At 44.7% G+C, this 21,832-nt stretch overlaps 6 protein-coding genes across 6 annotated transcripts; 4 read left to right on the forward strand and 2 right to left on the reverse strand.

The window, feature by feature from the left end:
* Positions 1 to 1,769: 1,769 nt before the first annotated feature.
* K441DRAFT_592538 (Neutral/alkaline nonlysosomal ceramidase) lies at positions 1,770 to 4,132 on the reverse strand (the record flags this gene model as incomplete). Its single annotated transcript, XM_067644886.1, has 2 exons — positions 1,770 to 3,804; positions 3,870 to 4,132. 2 exons carry the CDS (start codon positions 4,130 to 4,132, stop codon positions 1,770 to 1,772), a joined length of 2,298 nt encoding a protein of 765 aa, XP_067497220.1.
* Positions 4,133 to 4,418: 286 nt separating this feature from the next.
* K441DRAFT_670194 (uncharacterized protein) lies at positions 4,419 to 5,537 on the forward strand. The gene is made up of 2 exons (XM_067650245.1): positions 4,419 to 4,508; positions 4,628 to 5,537. Exons 1-2 carry the CDS (start codon positions 4,472 to 4,474, stop codon positions 5,254 to 5,256), a joined length of 666 nt encoding a protein of 221 aa, XP_067497221.1. The 5' UTR covers positions 4,419 to 4,471; the 3' UTR covers positions 5,257 to 5,537.
* Positions 5,538 to 14,787: 9,250 nt separating this feature from the next.
* K441DRAFT_670198 (oxidoreductase) lies at positions 14,788 to 15,904 on the reverse strand. The gene is made up of 3 exons (XM_067650246.1): positions 15,837 to 15,904; positions 15,533 to 15,767; positions 14,788 to 15,434 (listed from the first exon to the last, which is right to left on the reverse strand). Exons 1-3 carry the CDS (start codon positions 15,864 to 15,866, stop codon positions 14,911 to 14,913), a joined length of 789 nt encoding a protein of 262 aa, XP_067497222.1. The 5' UTR covers positions 15,867 to 15,904; the 3' UTR covers positions 14,788 to 14,910.
* A 562-nt stretch (positions 15,905 to 16,466) lies between these two features.
* Positions 16,467 to 17,316, forward strand: K441DRAFT_592634 (PfpI endopeptidase-like protein; the record flags this gene model as incomplete). The annotated part of the gene is made up of 2 exons (XM_067644892.1): positions 16,467 to 17,007; positions 17,117 to 17,316. The coding sequence occupies 2 exons, from the start codon at positions 16,467 to 16,469 to the stop codon at positions 17,314 to 17,316; spliced, it is 741 nt and encodes a 246-aa protein (XP_067497223.1).
* A 643-nt stretch (positions 17,317 to 17,959) lies between these two features.
* On the forward strand, positions 17,960 to 19,027 carry K441DRAFT_690985 (uncharacterized protein; the record flags this gene model as incomplete). The annotated part of the gene is made up of 1 exon (XM_067652441.1): positions 17,960 to 19,027. The coding sequence occupies one exon, from the start codon at positions 17,960 to 17,962 to the stop codon at positions 19,025 to 19,027; it is 1,068 nt and encodes a 355-aa protein (XP_067497224.1).
* A 760-nt stretch (positions 19,028 to 19,787) lies between these two features.
* On the forward strand, positions 19,788 to 21,132 carry K441DRAFT_592506 (Actin/actin-like protein; the record flags this gene model as incomplete). Its single annotated transcript, XM_067644885.1, has 4 exons — positions 19,788 to 20,093; positions 20,188 to 20,646; positions 20,701 to 21,015; positions 21,070 to 21,132. 4 exons carry the CDS (start codon positions 19,788 to 19,790, stop codon positions 21,130 to 21,132), a joined length of 1,143 nt encoding a protein of 380 aa, XP_067497225.1.
* Between the last annotated feature and the right edge of the window lie 700 nt (positions 21,133 to 21,832).

Genomic DNA, 21,832 nt, shown 5'->3' on the forward strand with positions numbered 1-21,832 from the left:
TTGGCCGATTATCTATAAAGGCGTTAGTTTATTATTAATTAATAGTAGTAGAGTTTTAAGCAGAGCTTTAAAGGGAAGATTCGCTTATTTAAGGCAAAATGTAGTAGTAACCACCAGGCCGTTCGCAATAATTTTAGTAGCATTAAAATCGCCCTATAAAGTTCTAGAACATAACGTTAGCCGATTATTTATAAAGGCGTTGGTTCGTTGTTGATTAATAGCTAAATAATTTAGTATGGCGCGCGAGTTTGTATGAGAATTACATACAAATTGGCGCGAGGGACTAACAAATTTCCGAACCGTGTACCAGACGACAACAACATAAGATGATTAATCTGTTATGTAAGCAGCTTATGATTGGTTGATCGTCTGGGACCGAGATAAAGTGTGGACGAGTCCACTTTGGCTGAATAAGCCAAAGCCTTGGCACGGATACCATCGTCAATATCGACATCGACACCGTCCGCCGCGCGCTTGATGTAAGCGTGCTGGGGTATCTGCGCATCATGAACAGGTTCCTGCATGAGACGATTGAGCGGGAAAGCGGCTGGATAGTCAACACTTCGTCGCCAAACGGCATTACGCCGCAGCCGGAGTGGGCGGCACTAGGCCTGCCTTACAACTTGTGTAAAGCGGCGAATATCTCGCAAAGCCAGTCGATGGCGGCGGGGCTTAAGGAGCACAACATCAGTGTAACGCTCATCTTCCCCGGCGTAGTGATTACTGAGGCGATCCGCGGCCTACAAGACGCACCGGCGGACCATGCGAAGGAAGCTGGAGCACCTCTTGAAGACGGGGATTAAGCCGGCGGATGCGGCGAGGGACTTCGTCCAAGACGTCCGAGAGGGCAAGTTTATGGCTACCAATTATAAAATTTCGATAAAATTTTAGTCGAATTCGCGAAGAATGGGCTGGGTCCCAATGCGGATCACTCGGCGGTATTTTGATTTATTGGTTGGCTAGCATTCAAGTAGGGAGTTGATCTAGCTTTAGCCTGGCATGTATTCGAATGTCGATCAAGATGTGCATTTCTCGGTTGAAAAATTGAAATCTAGGTCCTGTAAAACTCGTAGTAAGTGATGAAAGTTAGTGCCTGAAGGTATTAGGGTTACATAACTCGTACAACATATCGCGTGCGCCATTCAGGCAATAAGACGAGAAGCGGTTCTTCGTGGCTTGCAACACACCTGCTGCGATTAGCTGAACTCTAGCCTCTCTGAGGATGCTTCAGAATAGGAGCGCTATATCATGAATGTATAGATACGGCGAGAAAATATTCTATGATGTGGAGGTGCCAAATGAGGAAGAGACAGTACCCTTTCTCTTGTTCCTTCAGACTTGACCAATAGATTCTAATATCTGATGAATCTTAAGCTATGGGACCCCATGCCTTCCTCATGACACATTTTTGTCGCAGCACCCTTACCAATTTCAGCTTGCTCTTAGCAATAAAGTTACTGTAAGTTACATCTACGAGTAGGATCTTAGAATCTACGCGAAATGCAGATTTTTCTTTTCACATGCCCTTCGCTATAGTATTGGCATACCGTTTGTGTCCCTTAACCCGTCAGGACCGAATTGAGGAAGGTCCATGCACGAACATCGAATCAAAGCAACGCGGGGGCCTTGATCTAATTGATCTAATTGGCTAGCCCTTATTGATAACCGTACGACCAATTTTAACGGGTCAAGGGATACGTAGGCATCTCGTTTACATATCCGGCATCACATACCAAAACGCCCACCTATCCAAAAATGCCATTTCCTTCTCATGCTAACGTAAAACTCCCACTCGTCCCTTCGAACCCTGTAATCGTGCCTCCTACACTCTTAGAGTCTCCATAGTACTTGATCCGATAAGTCCCCGCTTGGGCCGTCAATCCTGTGTCCCAGGTAATTGTCACATCGCTGTACGCCAGCACCCTATTCGTCCGTTTCCACTCAAAAAGCAGCTCCCAATCGGCATCGTCTCTCACCTGGGTCCAGGTCCCGTAGGAGCCCTGCTGCTCGATGGCGGCATAGGTTTCTTCAAGCCGCAGGTTGTTACGCGGATTCGCGCCAACAAAGGTTGCTGAGACGAGAGTGCCGAGTGAGTAGGTCGACGAGACGTCTGTTGTCACATCGCCAAATTTTTTAAATAGCGGCGTACCATCATAGACAACGCCGGTTATGAAGCTGAGGCTCCTGTTGACGTTGTCCGGGGGCAAAGGGCCGAGGGGGGATGTTGTGGTTGAGGAGTTAGAGAGATAGGGTAGGTATGTCAGGGTCGCGTTGATGTATGCATTTAGCGTGTTTGGCCCATAGAGTGTCGATGCGCCTTCGTAACGCTGGACGTCATATTCTTCTTCAGTGGTGATGTAGTGTGTGTAGCTGTTTGCTGGTGCCCCTAGGATCACAATAGGAGAGGATGCAGAACTAACGAGAGAAGACGAGATGGCAGCATTGTATACCGCCTCACGCCAGCGACGGCCGGACATGGTAGTTGCTTCGCTAGGAGAGATAACGATGAAGAGCTGGCCGACACGGAAGGCTTGGATATCAACGATATTAGGCGCCCAGTCGTAAGGAACGTGCGACTCGCCAACATCAAGGAGAATTGGCTTGGGAGCTTGACACGCGACTTGTTCGGCAGAAGGGACATGGACGAGATTGCCAACAACGGACCAGAGAGGATTGTTTGGAGAGCCAGAGTCATTTTGCTTGAAGTCGAAAGCGCCGGGCCCATCAGATGTGCCAGCTGCGAAGGAGTAACCCATTGCAGCTGGGCATGTAGATGCAATACTTCCATTCGGTAAAGTGAATGTAAAGCTAGAGAAATCGACGAACGTGTGGAATGAGCGGATTGTATTTCCTGAGATAGGCGTGCTGCTGTCTGCCATGGAATTGTAGATGTCGAGCGCTCCGGCGTATTGACGCTTACCAATTTCGTAGCAGCTCTTAGTCCCTCCGTCGTTCAGTCCGAAATATGGTCCTCGTCCATGGCAGGGCTCATTGCGGCCTCCACAAGTACTGTCTTCAAGCTTGCATTCTATGTTAGAACCGTCCTCACACCAAGCTCCGAGGACATTAGGAGAAGTGTCGCCAACATTGGCCTGGGAGAATCCAGCTACAAATCCTTCAGCTGCATTAGAATTGGTTTTCATTTCTTGTTCAAAAAGATACGCCGCCACGCCTTTGTTATCGGCTGTGACGATCGTCTGGTTCCCATACAAAGAGGTTCCATGGACTGCGAACCACGTGAGAATGCCGATGTCTTTGCCATCACTGTCTCGCGTGAACTTGAGGAGAGTCATTGTCTTATCCACGTTGTCTGAATACCGGTCCCGCTCTGTCTGGGGATTGGCAAGGTATGCATATAAACTGCGATTGATGTTGGCATTCGGGATGCTCGTGGTGCCAGCACTCACATGGCCTAGAGTCGTACTGCCGTGAGCCCTCTTAATTGATAGCAATGCTCCATCAACAATGGCTTGGTAGCTTTGCTTATCGAAACCTAAACTCGTGATTTGAGGAAGCAAATAATTTAGCCAGGCACCAGGCCCCGAGTGGCTATGTGTTCCCGTCACGGCAACATTCTTTTGGGTATACATGGAATAATCCGATCCCATATTTGCCAGCCCCTCCAGTATTCCATATCTGATTGCCGTATCTCCGGAGTGAGTGTCTAGGACCATATATATAAAGCGTTGGCTAGAGTCATTAGGATCTCCAACGATGAAAGCTCGGGAGTATAGGCGTTGGCGAAGGCCAGTTCCAACTTGGGATGAATTCGCATAGCCCATAAGGTTAAGTTCTACAACGGGACTGTGACAGATCTATTAGCAACATTCATGGCAATATCCGGATGCCCTCGGATTCCCTCAGCCTACCCCGTAATGTCTGCCTTCCCCACACCGAGCAGATACTGCGATCCCTCCGCCGTCACGGCGTCCGCGGCAGCATCCTCGGCAGCATCCTCGGCAGCATCCTTCTCGTTGAATAGATGCGTCTGTGGTATGCCATTTCCTTGCTCTTGCACAGTCCAGTGCCAGAAATCCAGTTCCGGAATTCTGAGGGTACTAGTCAACTGGAATATTACCAGCAAAGCGAAGACGGCCGCACCTAACGCGGCGGCGATATGTGAACGTGCCATTCATGCAGGAGGAGTTCGACGGGGAGGAAATGCAGCAATATGCGTGGCATGCTCAGGGCGACGATCTGGCAATATAAACAGCTGGGTAGCGGAGGCAATAGCTGCAGTGCAGGCTAGCTAAGCTACTCGGTAACAGGCTCTGGTTGGTTGAAGGGCGCGGAGTCACACCGTTTGGTTGCTCGTGAAAGAAGGTCTTGTTATTCGGTGGCGCATGACGTCTGGGAGCATGCGCCCGCAATGCACCAAAGCAGGGGAAAAGCATGGCGCCGAACCCTGCGAACTTCCTCACTCACACACCCACCACACACCCAATCTCCCATTATCCCCAATCCCTTAGCGATGCCGCTTGTCAACGAATCCTATGACTCCCTCCCCTGTAGGCTAATATTTAATATCGCCCTACCCCTCTCCCGTTTCCTGAATTCGTCCATCTCTTCCCCCAGCCAGTCGCTATCTGGGAACCTGCAGATGCGCGATAGACTAACTCTGCAGCAGACATCGATAACCCTCCAACAGATACCTCCATCACCTCCGCCCGTGCCCTCGTCGATGCCGATATCTCCAGCGCGGGTATTGACACAAGCGTGCTGCACCCCTCCCTGATCCCCTCTGCATCCTATGCCCCGAAGTTCTCAGAAGCCCTAGAAAAAGAGCACGCACGTCTCGCTGCCGACCCCAACTCCAAAATCACGGGCATCGACTTGAGCCGGTATGAAGCCCTAGAACCACCACCAAACACGGGTCCAACAAGCGATGAAGATAAGCCGGAGTTGCTCGCGCAGTGGAACGACACGCTGAAAAAGGCCTACGCGTCGTCTGAATATCTTAGGTCGCGCCTCACAGAGCTAGGGTTGCTAGAGAAATTCGGCAAGAACGCCTGGTTGATAAGCAACTCGCAGCTTGAAGATATCCTCAAGGCGCTGGAAACCGACCTGGCGGGGATGAAGGCACAAGTGGAAGCTACCGAGGCGGCGAGACGAGCGCAACAAGAGAACATAAAGGGAGAAGTAGTAGCATTGGAGGGGTCGTGGAAGAGAGGAGTGGGACGGGTGCTAGAGACAGAGGTTGCAGCGGAAGGATTGAGGAGGGAAATACTGGAGAGAAGGAGGGCTGGTGCAGTATAGCGCCTGACGAAGTGGCAAGGCGTTATTGGAGTTCACAAAAGTTTTCCTGGATATCTTACAGCAGGTTTGATCGGAAAGCTCACGAATAACGAGCATGACATAGAAGGAATACCCCAAGTATGGCTCAGCAATGCTCCAGCCGATTGAGAATGAAATCAATACAGGTTTCGCGCTACATTGTCTTCCCGCATCTGGAATTTTTATTAGTAGTTGGCGAGATTTTGTAAATAATTCTCATACAAAAGTTAGCGCCATATAAATACACAAACTATTAACTCTACTACTAACACATTTATTAATAAAAGCTCGACTTTACATTTATTAGCTTATTAAGTGATTTAGAGGGTACCTTTATTTTTATTAATAGAGTAGTAGTTCTTGCCATATTTTATCTGCGTCAATATTACTAAAATAAGGTTGTATATAAATCGTTACCTAAAAACCTATTAAAGGCCCCCTGAGCGCCTCTACTAACTCAAATACAATTATAAAGCTCTGTGGGAAGGCCCTACACGAAGCTCTGTGGTGGAGGGTACTATTCGTCGTCGTCGTCGTCGTCGTCGTCGTCGTCGTCGTCGTCGTCGTCGTTGAGTAGAGGCTCTGCGTCAGGCTCTGCCTACGGCTCTGCGTGGCTGTAATCGTAATTATTAGAATTTGTAGGTGCCTTTGTAGTGGCTTTGGGGGTTAATAAACAAAGCTTCATGCAGAGCCTCTATACATAGAGCTATTGTACGATCATAGAGCCTCATCCGGCTGCCCAGCCTTTATTATAAGTGCTTAAGGCCATGTTCGATAACTTTTTTTGGCCAGGTCGGCTCCACCAGGTGGGCGCAGCCAGGTCGATACTTTTACGGCCCACTTGGGCGCAATCTGCAGGGTGTAAGCGCCTCTTCTAGACGCCAGAGCAGGGGGGTTCCTACCTGGTAGGAGGCGTTCGTTTGGTAGGCGATTCGCTAGAAAGGAGCCGTCACAAGACGGAAAGGGCGGTGAGGATAATAGTTATGTAATCCGCACAGGACATTAAAAAGGCCTATATAGAACGAACAGTTAGAGCCTCATTAATATATCAACCAATTTATAATATCTACTTACTGCTTTTAATAGCCGACGACGATACGCCTATAAATAGTAGCCCTGCCAATACTGCCGATGTTACTGCCTCTACCTATACCTTTGCTAGCACCCCTTTACTAAATACATCCAGTATAAGGTCCTTTAAAGCAGCCACTACCTCTACCAAACCCGCACTAGCGCCTATTATATTAATATCTGCGACAACCTCTTTAAGGAAGCGGCTAAGGAGGATAACGTTAGTAACAATTCTTACGGCTAATAAGTAGGATAAGGATTAGAATACTAGCAAGCCGGCTACTAAAAGGACTTAGAAGAAGAAGACTATATAGGAAGGTAAAGTTATTAATAAGTTGGCTTAATTTTTATGGCTTCTAGCCTTAAATAAAGCCTTTTTAGACTTCCTAAGGTTACTAATAACCTAGGGTAAGGAAACGAATGGGGCTACCTTTAAAGCTACCAACTATGCCGACGCTATTAGCTTTATTAGCTTAAAATTAGGCTAGGTTCTTACTATAGAGCAGCTAATAAATAAGTATAATTACTAGAAGACGTGCTAGCGTAAATAGGAGTCTTATATAAAGGCGTATTCTAGCTAGGGGGTATATAAGGTTACTAGTCTTCTATATATTAATAAACCTAGAGTAATAGACGGCTATTTTTATTAGTATGTTAAAAGGAGACCTTTTAGGAAGAAGCACCTACCTTATTTTAAACAGCTAAAGGAGCTTCTTAAGGGCAAGATGGCCAGCGGCGAATACGCCGCGTTAATTAATAACGCGCTTAATAAGAGTTCGGCTTAAAATAATTAGGAAGATAATAATATTAGCTTATCTAATATAGACGTAGAGCATAAAAAGGAAAATAAGGACACTAAGTATTTAAATACTTTACTTTAAATAATTAAATGGAGTCCATCTAGTGCACCAATAGAGGGCTAGAGTATTACTCCCTTACCTACTTCCTTATCTAAGCTTTTAACACCCTCGCGTTCCCTATTAGTACTTAGTATAGCGTTATCTCCGGTAGGCTAGTCACTATTACCAGCTATAGAAAAGAAGCCTTAAAATACTTAGAAAGTAAAGGACCTTAATATAGTATAGTGGTTAATAAAAAACGCAGCCAAAGCTGCTAATTAAAGCCATTTATTAAAGATGGTAAAAGGGCCGGAGGCTTTAAGCGAGAGTATTAGTAAAGTAATAGCGGCTTTTAGTGCTTTAGAGACGACGCTATTAGCGTTAAAAAGCTCGCTAATAGAGAGGGCTATATGTAGCTTTATTAAGGACTTTAGGCACCTTACTGCCGTTAATTAGCAGCTTATTCTAAAAGCGTTTAAAGTAAAAAGCAGAACCTATATTTTTAATTCTCTTAGTGGCGACGCTTAAAACGGGTATATAGATTAATTGATAGTCGATATACGGCCAAAGCCTATATATATTAAGCAGCTAGTATTAGTTAATAAAGTGGTAGAGGTTAATAGTGAATTAGAGGCTTAATTAAGTTAGGAAATTGGCTTAATTAGATAAGAAAGCTAGCGATATAATTAAGCTGTAATTAAATTATCTATCACAACTTTTTTATAAGTGGTGTTACACGTTATTTTACTGCTTTAAATACTCTGTCTATAGATTAATTATTTTTACCGCTTACTGCTTTAAAAAACTTGTACTTCTATTTATATTGCTTCCTTACTAAATATTAACGCCTCTTATATCTAGAATCTCTAGATACTGCTTCTATATTACCTCCGCTATATCCTCTCGCCGCTAACTTATTCCGCGCTTATTTATTCCATATAAAATTACAAATTCATTAGTATCTGCATCCTCCTTACTTATATAGCCAGAGTTCTCCTTATTTAGGTCCCAGCCGTTTATATTTATAAAGTTATATATCGCCGTTAACGCCCATACAATCTTAATCTAAGTCTTTAAACTATAGCCCTTACGGCCCTTATTAAGTATAGGGAAGTAGGCCTTTAAGACACTAAATACTCATTTAATTATATTCCTTAAGAAAGTATAGCGTAAGTTAAACAGTTCCTTTTTATTCTTTAGCCTCTTATTTACCTTTGCCTATTTCTTTAGATAGTATTACACCTTTTAATATAGAATAAGCACTATAGAATTATCCGTAGCGTAGCTAGCGTCTGCTAGGTAATAGCGACCTAAAGATATACAAAAACCGCTATCCTTTATAAAAGCGAATACGCGACCGTTGTATGTAGAGCCTTCTTATCCTAGTATAATTAACACAAAGTTTATATTAAAATCGCACGCCGTAAATATATTCTGCGAGATCTAGCCTTTTCTATTACGCCATACTGGTTACTAAGCTTTAGGAACTGTCGGAATGTATGGACAGAGATTATATTGTCTCTGATTAGTCACCCTTATGGTGACTCATTAGCCCCCTTCTTAGGCACTGCGATCCTTACGATCCTTTGCTTTCGACATCAATTAAACAGAACAATCATCATACTATCTACGAACCGTAGCTACGTGATATCCCCCTTATGTAACCAACACTGATTAGTGGTTAACTTCACTGTTATACCATAGAGCAGCTAGGTATTCCACTAAGAAGAGACGAGCCACTATACTAGTGCTACTCGTGCTAAAGGAAGCTGTCTTTTAAGGTTAGAACTGGTCCTAAACCTTAAATAGAACTCTTCCACAAATCTAAGGATCTAAAGGCCAGAACTGGTCCTAAGCCTTTCTAAGATTACGGATTCTTGCGTCCATTACGCAGAACAACACGCTTTACAAGTCTTCGCGATTTAAGGCTAGAACTGGTCCTAAGCCCCATAATCGCAAATACATATCCGAACGCGTACTAAACGACGAACGCGTACCAAACGACGAACGCGTACTAAACGACAATCCCTACACCAATAACACTTCCCTCCCTCTAAAAACATGGCTACGCTACTTTAAATAACTGGAAAGACTCCCTATCACTAGGGGTAGCTACGTACGCGAAACTCATTAATAAAGATTAGGACGAATTTACCATTAATATAATAACTTATACCGCAAAACAAGTTAATAGCTTTCTCCTATATTATATTATATTCTACAAAATAGACACTAGGCCAATTTATAGCTATAGGAGTATTTTAGGGAAGATTTTGTAGGGATGGACCGCCGATACCTAGGCACTCAGTAACACTAGTATTATTTAGGATTTTTAAGGACTTCCTCTATAGGAAGGGGTATACGTTACTAAGAACGGTTAACTTAATTACTAGCCAATATTTAGGCCGTTATTATTGGTATAGAAAGAACTAGTATGGACGGAAGCTAAGTTATACGTTAACTACGGAAGCCAAGAAAACTAACCGATATTTCTTTTAAAAGGCAACTTTAATTCGTATTAAAACCCCTAGAACGCTAATCTCCCACTTGGTCCTCCTCCTGCCTAGCAGTAACGTCCGCAGCAGCCTCCGCCAGCAACTATAACGTCCGCAGTAACGTCCGCAAGAACTTCTGGAAGAACCTCCGCAAGAACTCCGCAAGAACCTCCGCCAAGAACCTCCGCAAGAACCTCCGCAAGAACCTCCGCAAGAACCTCCGCAAGAACCTCCGCAAGAACCTCCGCAAGAACCTCCGCAAGAACCTCCGCAAGAACCTCCGCAAGAACCTCCGCAAGAACCTCCGCAAGAACCTCCGCAAGAACCTCCGCAAGAACCTCCGTAAGAACCTCCGCAAGAACCTCCGCAAGAACCTCCGTAAGAACCTCCGCAAGAACCTCCGCAGCAACCTCCGCAGCAATCTCCGCAGCAATCTCCGCAGCAACCACCATAGACAACCTTAGGCTATCAAACACCTCAAGTTCCTTAAGCTGCTGTACCTTAACCTGTGCCTCAAGCTCCGTCCTACCAGAGATTCTTAACCCCGTTTAACTTAAGCGCCAAGATGTTTCCTTTAACCCCTATTATACCTGGATAACTGGTATAATAAGCCAGATCTATAAACGATACCCTAATTTACCAGTAAGAAGGATGTAGTAGAGGATATAAATATAGCTACGGCTAATATAGAGGAGGATTCCGTGGTTCCTAAGATAGCTATAGAGGTAGCTACCAGCATAATTTAGACAGGAAGTTCTCGTGGAGGGTACCGTAAAGGATAGGTAAAGAGAGAGTGATATAGGGGGGAAGTGGTTAGGACGGTATAGTTACGTAGGCAAAGTATAAAAAAGAATTGCTAGAAGTACTATTGGAGAGCTTACCTTATAGATGGCTGTTAGGGCTATTAATGATTCCGCTAACCCAGAGAAGCTTATACCTATGTTGCTGTTATAGAACACCCCATGACACCTTATACGCGCCTACCTGTTTCCACCGCAATATTTGTAATATCCGATCTGTAATATCCGCAATATCTATAGCAATATCCGCAATATCCGTAATAATATCCGCAACGCCTGCGAACCAACCCTATAATAAGACTCCGTGCCAATCTGCCTACGGAACCGACCCTGCGCAGTACCGTACTGCCATATATTATTGACAAACTAATAGCGCCGCTATGCCTGCTATTACGATACTGATCGCACTAGTACGCCTGCGATCCACTAACCGAATAATCGTGCCTATATGCCTACGATTAACCGACTAACTGGTAGACAGGCTTTATGCTTAACCACTATTATTACTGTCGCTGGTACCGTACTACCACCTAGATAGACCGCTGCTATGCTTACAGCTAATTCCGATTTAACCGTTGCTGCTCTACCCGTAGCTTACCGATATTTTGCTGCTCCTGCCTACAGCTAATCTTTAACCTTTACTGCTTCTACCTGTAGCTAAACTAATACTTTGCTGCCTTTCTGCAGCGCCATAAGCACAAAGAAAGAACTGCTAGTGTTGGAATGTATGGATAGAGGTTATATTGTCTCTGATTAGTCACCCTTATAGTGACTTATTAGCCCCCTTCTTAGGCACTGCGATCCTTACGATTCTTTACTTTTGACATCAATTAAATAAAACAATCATTATACTATCTACGAACCGTAGCTATGTGATATCCCCCTTATGTAACTAATAGGAACTAATATCGGTATATATAAGCTATTAAGCGCACTAATATAATCTATAAAAAAGGGCTATATCTTATTATCGGATTGTACCCATTTAGGAGTTTAATTAGGCGGTAGCTTAATAATATTCTTATATAGCTTATACAGAGCATTAAGAACCTTATAGAAGGCGCTAATAGAGGTTAGTTATAGCGTCTTATTACCTATTAAATATTACCTACTAATAGGCTTACTATAGACGTCAAGTGCTAAAACTCCTACGCTACGAACCTTTTAGTTAACCTACCCCCATATCTAGCTATAAATATTATTAGCTTCTACTCCGCTAATATACCTTCCTATATATATAATTCGTAGTCGTTAACAAGCCGATTAAGGAGTAATTTAAACATTTATTAATTAAGGCGCGTTAATGTTTTAAGCGCCTGCGGAGGACCGTATAATAGCTCTATCGTTCTTACCTTACCGCGAAGAGGATTAATAAGCTGCCGGCGCCTGCCATTTAATGCTAGAAGGGTTTTTACACACTTAATAAGTATATAAAGCAGCGATATCATTGCTAGAACGCCTATTAATACTATGGCCAATATATAAGGCTTTATAGTTAACGTTAAATTAGATTACGTAATAGGGATAATAGGTTAAAAATATTATAAAGGATAGCAAAATTAATTAACTGGGTTGTGTTAGGCGTTAGCGTCCCACTAGGACCCCCCCTTTAAAACGGCAGGTCCAGGTGGAATTCGCCTAGGTAGATAGCCTAGGTGGCTTATATTACTAATTAACCACGCTGCTATACTAGATTTGGGAGCGCAATCGCAGCTAACGCGAACGCCTCCACCTGGCCAGGTGGAACCTCCTTTTTAGCTACTAAGATGTCTAATCTACCTAAAATCCACCTAGGGCGTCGAACAAACCGTATCTACTAGGTGGATATCGATATTGGTGGCCCGTTCGCGGCCAGGTGGCCCCAGGTGGCCCCAGGTGGCTTTTTTAGAGAGCCCACCTAGTGGAGTCGACCTGGTCAAAAAAAGTTATCAAACATGGCCTAAAGTACGACAATAATCTACCTACTAAAAATCCGGTATAAAAAACGACGTAGCGTTCTTTACTAGTATTTCTACTTGCTAGGATTTTCTATAAGAGTTATGGGTATCTATATAATTTGCCTTAAAGTAGGTATATGCCTTCCCCGGTAACTTATGGTAAGGTCCTACGAGAGTTGGTCCGTGCGTGAACACCAGAATCAAAAGCAGACCTGCGGAGGATAGATTATCCTATCCGGTCGGGCGGATAATAATCCTATCCGAGGATAGCCCGGATATCGGATAATATCCGGATAATATCCAAATAATATACTACCTATAGCCCCACTAATATAACTCTATATTTTATAAATAGAGGCCTAATTTATAGCTCTATTCTAGGGCTATAAAATAAGCCTTTATTTATATAATTTAAGGCCATTTTGGTAGAGTTATAGGGGGTACTTATTTCTAGGAATGGAGGGGCCGGATAAGTCAGCGGAGAGCCTTAAGCCATTGCAAAGCACCCCCTATAACCCTACTAATAACGCTCTATATTTTATAAATAATAGCTTATTTTATAGCCCTAAAATAGAGCTATAGAATAGNACTCTATTTATAAAATATAGAGTTATATTAGTGGGGCTATAGGGGGTATATTGTTTTAATAAAGGACAATACACGCCGCTACGGCTTGGCGATTTTTACCGATCTTTTATAGTAGATAGTAGAGGCTCTACATAAAGCTCTGCACGAAGCTCTGCAAAAGCTCTCCATAAAGCTCTGCTTAAAGCCCTATTTAGATCTTTAAGGCTTTACTAATACGTAGCACTAATATACTATATCGCTCTATATAACGCTCTGCACAATTCTCTATATTAAAAACTCTATATATAGACGCTCTATAGGACGCTCTATATAACGCTCTATATATAAAGGCTATATATATAGAGGCTTTACATATAGGGCTCTATACGACGCTCTATATTAAAGACTCTATATATAGAAGCTCTACGTATATAGCTTTATATAAAGCCTAGTGCTAGCTATATTTATAGTGTTATATAATAGAAATAAAAAATTTAGTTTTATAGTTAAAATTCTATAGATACTAAGCCTTATCTAGATATTATATCTAGGCTATCCTTAGATAGGATTATTATCCGCCTAACTAAATAGGATAGTTTATTCTTTATAAGTATATCTTTAATAGACTTATAAAGGATAGGCTAGATAGGCCTCTTAGATAATAGACCTATTAGCTAATAGTATTCGGAGACTATCTGGATAGTCTTTAGATAGCCTTAGCTATATTTCTTAATATATAATTATTTAAAGCTTAAAGAGGTCTAGATGTCTATAATAAAATTAATATTTATCTTTACAAAAATAATATTTATTAGCTAAGTAGTTATATATATTTTTAATTAAATATTATTATATTATATAGAGGCTCTGCATATAAAAGCTTTATATAAGGCTTTATACGAGGATCTACATGAATCTCTACGTGCAGAGGCTCTGCGCGACGGCTCTGCGTACGACGGCTCTACTACGGAGGCTCTATATAAAAGCTTCGTGCAGAGCTTCGTGTAGAGCTTCGTGCAGAGTCTCCATACGCAGAGCCCCGTGCAGAGCCTCCGTACGCAGAGCTTCGTGCAGAGCCTCCATGCGCAGAGCTTCGTGCAGAGCCTCCATACGCAGAGCCTCCGTACGCAGAGCTTCGTGCNGAGCTTCGTGNAGAGCCTCCGTACGTAAAGCTTCGTGCAGAGCCTCTATACGTAGAGCTTCGTGTAGAGCCTCCGTATACAGAGCTTCGTGCAGAGCTTTGGTAGAGCTCCGTGCGCGGCTCCCCTAAAGCCTTGTTCCGCAGAGCTCTTGTAAGCTTTATATCTATATAATATTACTTACCCTTAGGATATTTAGATAAAAGTGGTACCATTTTAAAGCGCTTTATAAGCTCTATAAATCTATATTAATAGAAAAATTATTTATTTAATATTGGGAGGTACATTACAAGTGTAAGCATATTAAGGGGATTTTGCCAAGACTATCCGGAGACTATCCGGATAGTCTCCGGATACTATCAGCTGATAGGCCTATTATCCGAGAGGCCTATCCGGCCTATCCTCCGCAGGTCTGATCAAAAGTACGTATACTATTGGTTCTATTGGTTGGCCCTTATCGATAACCGTAGGACCCATTTTTCCAGGGGGAGTCGCTAACTACGTAATAAAATTCTAGACCTTCTAACAAAGGTTTTCTTGAAACGGTTTAGCGTGATGGTAAAAAACCTCGGCAGAAGGTCTGGCTCGAGATAAATGAAGAATATTTTGCCAATCACAAAGACAGCTATCAAGATATAGATAGTGAATGAGAGATTCTTAATATACCGCTGAATATCATTTATCACTAATGTGTTATCATTAAAAAAGACTCGCTAATTTAGAATAGATAGATCCACTGAAGACATACATTTCAGTTGCTGAAACCCAAGCATAAAAGTTTCTTTATTTTATAATTTAGCTGAGATGGCCGATCCCCCATCCAGCGCAATTGTTGCTCCATTTACCCACGCCCCTGCCCTACTGCCTAAGAATAGACATGCCCCAGCGACATCCTGAGGCGTACCTATCCTGCCCAGTGTCGTCTGACCTTCGATGACGTCCCTGAATTTCTTCAGCGTTGCAGCCATCATCTTGCTCTCAAACGGACCACACGCTAGGGTATTCGAAGTAATATGCCGCCGTCCAAGGTGATTCGCGAGCACTCGGGACAGATGGTGCAGGCCTGCTTTGGAGGCGCTATAGGCGAAGGTCTCGAGCGAAGGAACACGTAGGCCGTCTATGCTGCCGATGTTAATGATACGCGCAGGGTCTTCGGCGGTAGCAGCATTTTCGAGAAGCGGGGTGAGGAGTTGTGTTATTGTGAAGACGCGGTGCAGGTTTAATGTGAGGACTCGAGTCCACGCGCTGTCTGGGTAGGTGTCGTATGATTCGCCCCAATTGCTGCCGCTATTGTTGACGAGAATGTGGAGTTCTGTATGAGAGATGTTTCATTAGTATAGGTTCTTAACGAATTGCTCGGTCCCGAAGCTATCAGCTAGCTAGCTAGTTGCCTCAAGCGGTCGTACGTACTCTTCTCTCTCTTTCCCAGTTCCTGTGCCAACTGTTTGCAGTCCTCTTCTTTATAAAAGTTTGCTGGAATTGCATATGCGCTGCCCTTGCCAAGCGCGTTCAGCTCCTTGCAGGCCTGTTCGCATGCTTTGGCGTCTCTGGAGGATATGTACACTTTTGCACCATTTTGGACGAAGCCTTCAGATATCATCCTCCCAATTCCTTTGGCGCCGCCGGTCACCAACACGACCTTGTCCTATATGACGTCAGCTGCTTTGGATACGGAGGTCGCAAAAAAAAAAATTGGTAAGTGAGGTTGATTGACCTTGACGTCAAAGAGAGTGGATACATCCATGTTGGAATAAAGGTTTGAATGGCAAGAGAAAAGCTCTGTTATGTGAGGAAGCAATTGCTATGATATGCCTTCGGAATCTAGGAAACGAGCAAAGAGCCGAGGCTCGGCAGAACTTCTTTCCGTCTCGCTATCAAATCTTGAGACATAAAATTGGTATTCTTGTATTTTAATAGAATAAATATATTAGACCGAAATTTAGTATATTTAAACATTGACACTGCAGAGTGAAGTCTGCTAGCAGGCTCTCCGCTTTTGTCTACGCTGAAATAGGCTTTAGATCTGGCGGAACTACTCAACGCAACAGCCCAGACAGCACAACTCGAGCCAACATATGGACCACATATAGACTATATCTCCGGAATCTACTTCAGGAGAAGTGAAGCTAGAACTAAATCAGATAAAAGTGTTACGCGGCCCCAGAGATGGCTTACAAAACTTGCTCAACCACCACTGACGAATCACGAGTTCCAGAATTCTGTTGCCTGATGCCTGATCCTACTAAATAGGGGTGATATAATGAACTGCTTTCATTCCTTTTAAATCAATTATTCTGGTAATAAATGTTTTGCTTAAGTGCAGTACCTTACGATCTTCTCCAAAATGACCGCCTTAGGCAATCCCAAGCCCGTTCGCATTGGCGTCCTTGTCGTGCCCCCAATCCAACTCCTTGACCTCTCCCCCGTGGATCTCTTTGATATGCTTACAAAGGAATATTTGCAAGCTTGCAATCTACCCGCTCCACTCATTGCTCTTGGAGTTCCAATATCCATAACGCATATCTCCTTCGCTGGAGCCAACAGCATTGCGGCGTGCACTGCCAACGTAGGTCTTCGCATCAACGCTGGTTTATCTGACGCTAGTGTTAAACCGGGTGAGTTGGATATCTTACTCGTTCCGGGTACGGATCCGAACACGGTGCCGAGGGAGGAGGAATTGGACTTCGTGAGGAAGCATGTCGAGGCGGGTGTGACTCTGATGACAATTTGCACTGGCATTTTTGTTGCAGCATATGCTGGGGTATTAGATGGAAAGAAAGCGACGGGTTCACGGGCGTTGGTGTCGATGATATTAAAGAAGAAATTCCCGAGAGTAGAATGGTCGGAGAAGAGATGGGTACAAGACGGAAAAATGTGGACTAGTGGTAAACTATATTATCTCTTGCCTCCTCTCTAATCTGTATTTCCAAGGGTAGTTGGGGGCTCCATCCACTTAAATCGTCATGACATTTGCATGGGCTAAATTATGAATAGGCGGTATCACGAATGGCCAGGATATGGTAGCCGCGTACATCCACCAGCGATGGCCTGGGCCAGTTGCAAATACTGTATGTGCAATGGCAGATGTTGGAAACCGTAGTGCGGAATATGATAACGGAAGCGTGAAGGAGAATGCTTGGTGGGTATGGCAAATATTCAGGGCATGGACCATGGGGTTTAGGAAGACCAAATGAGAAACTAAGATCTGTCTCAATGAAAATAACAAGGGGGTAATTTTCCTTGGAGGTTTTGCTTGAAAGATGCAATACAAAATCATTAAGAAAGAAGTAAATTGTGAAGAGATCATTAGAGATGTTGTGGGATACGGCAAACCTCCTAAGAGCGGCTGCATTGCAACTACAATGATTGCGACGACTTCTGGGACTATATGGGGAATTCCGGTCCTCCGCAAAACTCGTGCTGAAAAATAGGAGGATGGTATTCACTTCCTCTCTTCTCATGATCCCCTTTCATCTCTGGCAGCAGCGGCCAGAGATAAAAGGGCAGGCCACAGGCCGACCATTTAGTCAACTCACCTACCTTAATTTCTTAATAGCGGTGCAACGGAAAAAAAAATTGCAGCTGATGATTATATCGAGGAAGGCCTCCGAGGCGAGGTTCGATTAACCTTCGCAACCCAAGGCTTATTTTGGTTTAGGGATGAGATAATATCGGGCACCTGCATCTCCCCGCTTCGATATCGGCCAAATGGGTGCATGTTCGAGAAGATGACGCCAGCAATGATTTACCGTTCTAGGCCACTTCTAACTCAGGTCCTGTGTCGCCAAATATTTCGTGCGTCGATTGGAAACCCGCGTCGGAGAAACCGCTCCGAACATGGCTCGCGAACCACCCAAACTGGGGTCCATTGAAACTATCCTAGCTTCAAAATTAGCAGAACCGCCTGCTAAGAAGCTTGATGACTCCCATTACCAACCTAGGACGCAATCTTACTATGAATTCAACGGCTCGGCCTGGCAAGCGGCTCCTACAGCCCATTCTGCGACATCCGCCGCGACCTCTACGACGGGAGCGTTGACTATGCGGCTCATTACTTGGAATATAGATGTTCTGAGTGATGGAGCCAAACCACGTATGGCCGGTGCCCTGGAGCACCTCGAAAGTTTAGTATTGAATATGCCATCCGCGCAACCAATCGTCATATTTCTGCAAGAGATGGGCCAGACGGACCTGGCACAGATACAAGCTGCAGAGTGGGTGCAGGCAAGGTTCTTTCTCACGGATATTGATGAGCGCAGCTGGGACAGCCCACATTACGGGACTACAACACTGGTGGATCGACGGTTTAACATTAAGAAGATTTTCCGGGTACCCTGGGTTACAAAATTTGAGCGGGACGGGTTATTCATCGATATAAAGGGTAGCAAGGGTCAGGTAGTGCGACTATGCAACACGCATCTTGAGTCGCTGGCTTCGGATCCTCCAGTCCGACCGTTGCAGCTCGCTGCAGCTGCAAAGTACCTGCACGCGGACAGCGTCCAAGCAGCGCTACTTGCTGGCGACCTCAACGCTATTCAGCCATTTGACCGTACATTGCATACAGAGAATAGACTCAAGGATGCTTATCTTGAGCTTGGAGGGAAAGAAGACAGCGAAGAGGGGTATACTTGGGGCCATCAGGTCCCGCAGTGGATGAAAAACAAGTTTGGATGTAGTAGGATGGACAAGATTCTATATAGCGGAGCTGTTAGAGTGAAGACATTGGAAAGAATTGGAGTTGGGGTTAAGGTTGCAGAGGATAAGAGGCAAGAAATGAGGGACATTGGGTGCGAGGAATGGGTTACAGACCATTACGGGCTAATGGGCGAGTTGCAGCTCGATGTTTCCTGCTTGATCAGTGAAGTCGGGAGTGCTAGGTTACCGGCGGGAATCTCTCGCATTTAACGAATACATTGAGACGAAACACCATGAGCCTTGCGAATTAAACTTAGGTAGATTTGGAGAAAGCTTACTTCCATTCCTAGATACAATATCCTCACTTGCTATCTGGATGCGAGCCCAGCAACGCAATTTGAAGGGGCGTTGTAACCATAATGCCGACATACATGCAGCATTTACTGCTGTTTCCTATCATATTTGATACTGGTCCATATTCTTCCATTGATTTGAACGAAATCTGCCGGACTCTGTTAAATTTAAGCTATCAATCAGCCTTGTTGCAAGAACTATCTATCCCCCCCTTTCATTTCTTTGTCCTTGCGCTTTCTTATATATTCACTTTCGTTAACAGGAGTTGTGTAGCTTAGCACACTCTTAAATATAATTAATCACTAAATTACTTTGGTGGTCTGCGCTGCAGTAAAGCACCCCCGAGAATGCTTACAAAAATGTATAGCTCAAATACGACAAACCTACTACCTAGAATAACATCTGTAGGGCTGGTTGATGGATGCAATGAAGTTCTAAATGCTGGTTCGTAACCCTGGGGTTTGGAGGTCAAAGCTCATGCACGTGATGGAGCTCGGACTCGAAATCGGACCCCTGCAAGATTTCCGCGTCTTAGAAATTGAATGTCAACGCGCATCTCAACTCGCAATATGCACCCGACGACATCACCTCACAGCAACCACTTTTAAGCTTCAAAACACATTACCCTTTACCTTTATCGCGTATTACAAATATCACACCACAAAGTGCCCCCAGGATGGGCTCCCGACTGCACAATGCCCCAATTGTGCTCGACAATGGCAGTGGGACGATTCGAGCTGGTTTCGCTGGGCAAGATGTACCGAAATGCTATTTTCCATCATTTGTTGGGCGGCCAAAACACGTACGGACAATGGCAGGAGCTTTAGAAGGCGATGTTTTCATCGGACCGCAAGCGCAACAATATAGGGGTCTGTTTAAGATCAACTATCCATTAGAACACGGCATAGTCACAGACTGGGATGATATGGAGAGGATATGGCAGTATGTTTACACAGAGGAGCTGAAGACAGTGAGCGAGGATGTACGTCAGGATTTGATGCCCCGAAGCAGCGAACGCCCGCTTCTTAATCAAGGAATGAAACAATGGCTAATGCAGAAGCTATCACATTTAATAGCATCCTGTCCTCCTCACGGAACCGCCACTAAATCCCCGCGAACACCGTGACACCGCAGCGCAGATCCTCTTCGAAACCTTCAACGTTCCCGCTCTCTACACTTCTGTCCAAGCCGTTCTTTCGCTCTACGCCTCTGGCAAAACAACGGGCATTGTTCTCGATTCCGGGGATGGCGTATCACATGCAGTGCCTGTGTTTCAGGGATTTGCAATTCCCAATAGTATTAGGCGGATAGACGTGGCAGGAAGGGATGTAACGGAGCATCTGCAGCAATTATTGAGGAAAAGCGGACACGTCTTTCACACGAGCGCGGAGAAAGAAACTGTCAGGATGATCAAGGAAACAACAGGGTATGTTGCATTGGAGCCTGCCAAAGAGGAAAAGGAATGGTCAGGTAGTGCTGCAAGGACAGACGGGAAGAGCGTCGAGTACACACTGCCTGATGGGAAAAAGCTAAAAGTGGGTTTGCGGAAATGTGTAACTGCAGAACATACGCTGACTGCGGCATTTTAGATTGGCGCAGAGAGATTCCGGGCTCCAGAAATTCTCTTCAATCCGGAACTTATCGGACTCGAGTATCCTGGTGTTCACCAAATAGTTGTTGACGCAATCAACAGAACGGACATGGACTTGCGGAAATCGTTGTTTGGGAACATTGTTCTTTCAGGGGGGTCCACGCTCACGAAAGGATTTGGCAGTAGGCTTCTTCATGAAGTACAGCGTTTAGCTGTTAAGGATATGAGGATTAAAATATTAGCACCGCCTGAAAGAATATACACCACGTGGACTGGCGGGAGTATCCTTGCTGGCCTCAGTACTTTCAAGAAGGTTAGTTGTCCGCTAAGGGACAGAAGACTTAACCGGGACGCTAACGAAGCAAAGATGTGGGTCGAGAAGGATGAATGGCAAGAAAACCCGGACATCATCCATACAAAGTTTGCCTAGGCGCAGCGTGTGGCACGGCACGTTACCATTCGCCCCAAATGCCGTTCTCCACAAACCGCCTTCCCGCCTCCGCAACTTCTTTCTTGGACGGCTGCATAACGCTTGGGACGGGCGTTAGTCATGGAATCGGGATACCTGTTCCGGGAAAACCAAGTTACGAAATTAGCCTTCCTACAGCGAGCTGAAAGGGGTCGACATGTCACCAAAACTCCGTTGCGTTTCTCCCGAACGATGCGCCACTCTGCTGGTTCCAAAATGATGCCTGTTTCCCCGCATGTTGACCGCAAGTCCCACCATTTCTGTTACTAACTTCTCGTTTGATGCACCATTGGAGCGAAATTTTTTGTATGCAGGCGCCGAAATTGTGTGCTGTTTTGCATTAATGGCGTTGTGCTGGTTGTTCCATGGCTTTGGGATACCCTATGGATGGAAGTATGTATGACTGAAAGCGTGTCGATCTTGATTAGGAAGACGGGATTCGAGACTTCATGCCAAGGATCGTGAGTTTTTGGTGTGTTAGCGTCGCATCTGGTGACGATATTGGAAAATGATACCTTGAAGTCAGGAGAGACTGTGCTAGGGGCACATCGGATTATCGCCAGCCAATCAGACACACAAGTGACTCCTGCTTCACCTCTCAGCTCTAGCTAGGGGGCTTGCCTCGCTGTCTCCGAGTAGGCTAGAATCCTGTGACCGTTCC

The sequence above is a fragment of the Cenococcum geophilum genome (assembly GCF_001692895.1).
Source record: "Cenococcum geophilum 1.58 unplaced genomic scaffold K441scaffold_80, whole genome shotgun sequence".
NCBI classification, from domain to species: Eukaryota; Fungi; Ascomycota; class Dothideomycetes; order Gloniales; family Gloniaceae; genus Cenococcum; species Cenococcum geophilum.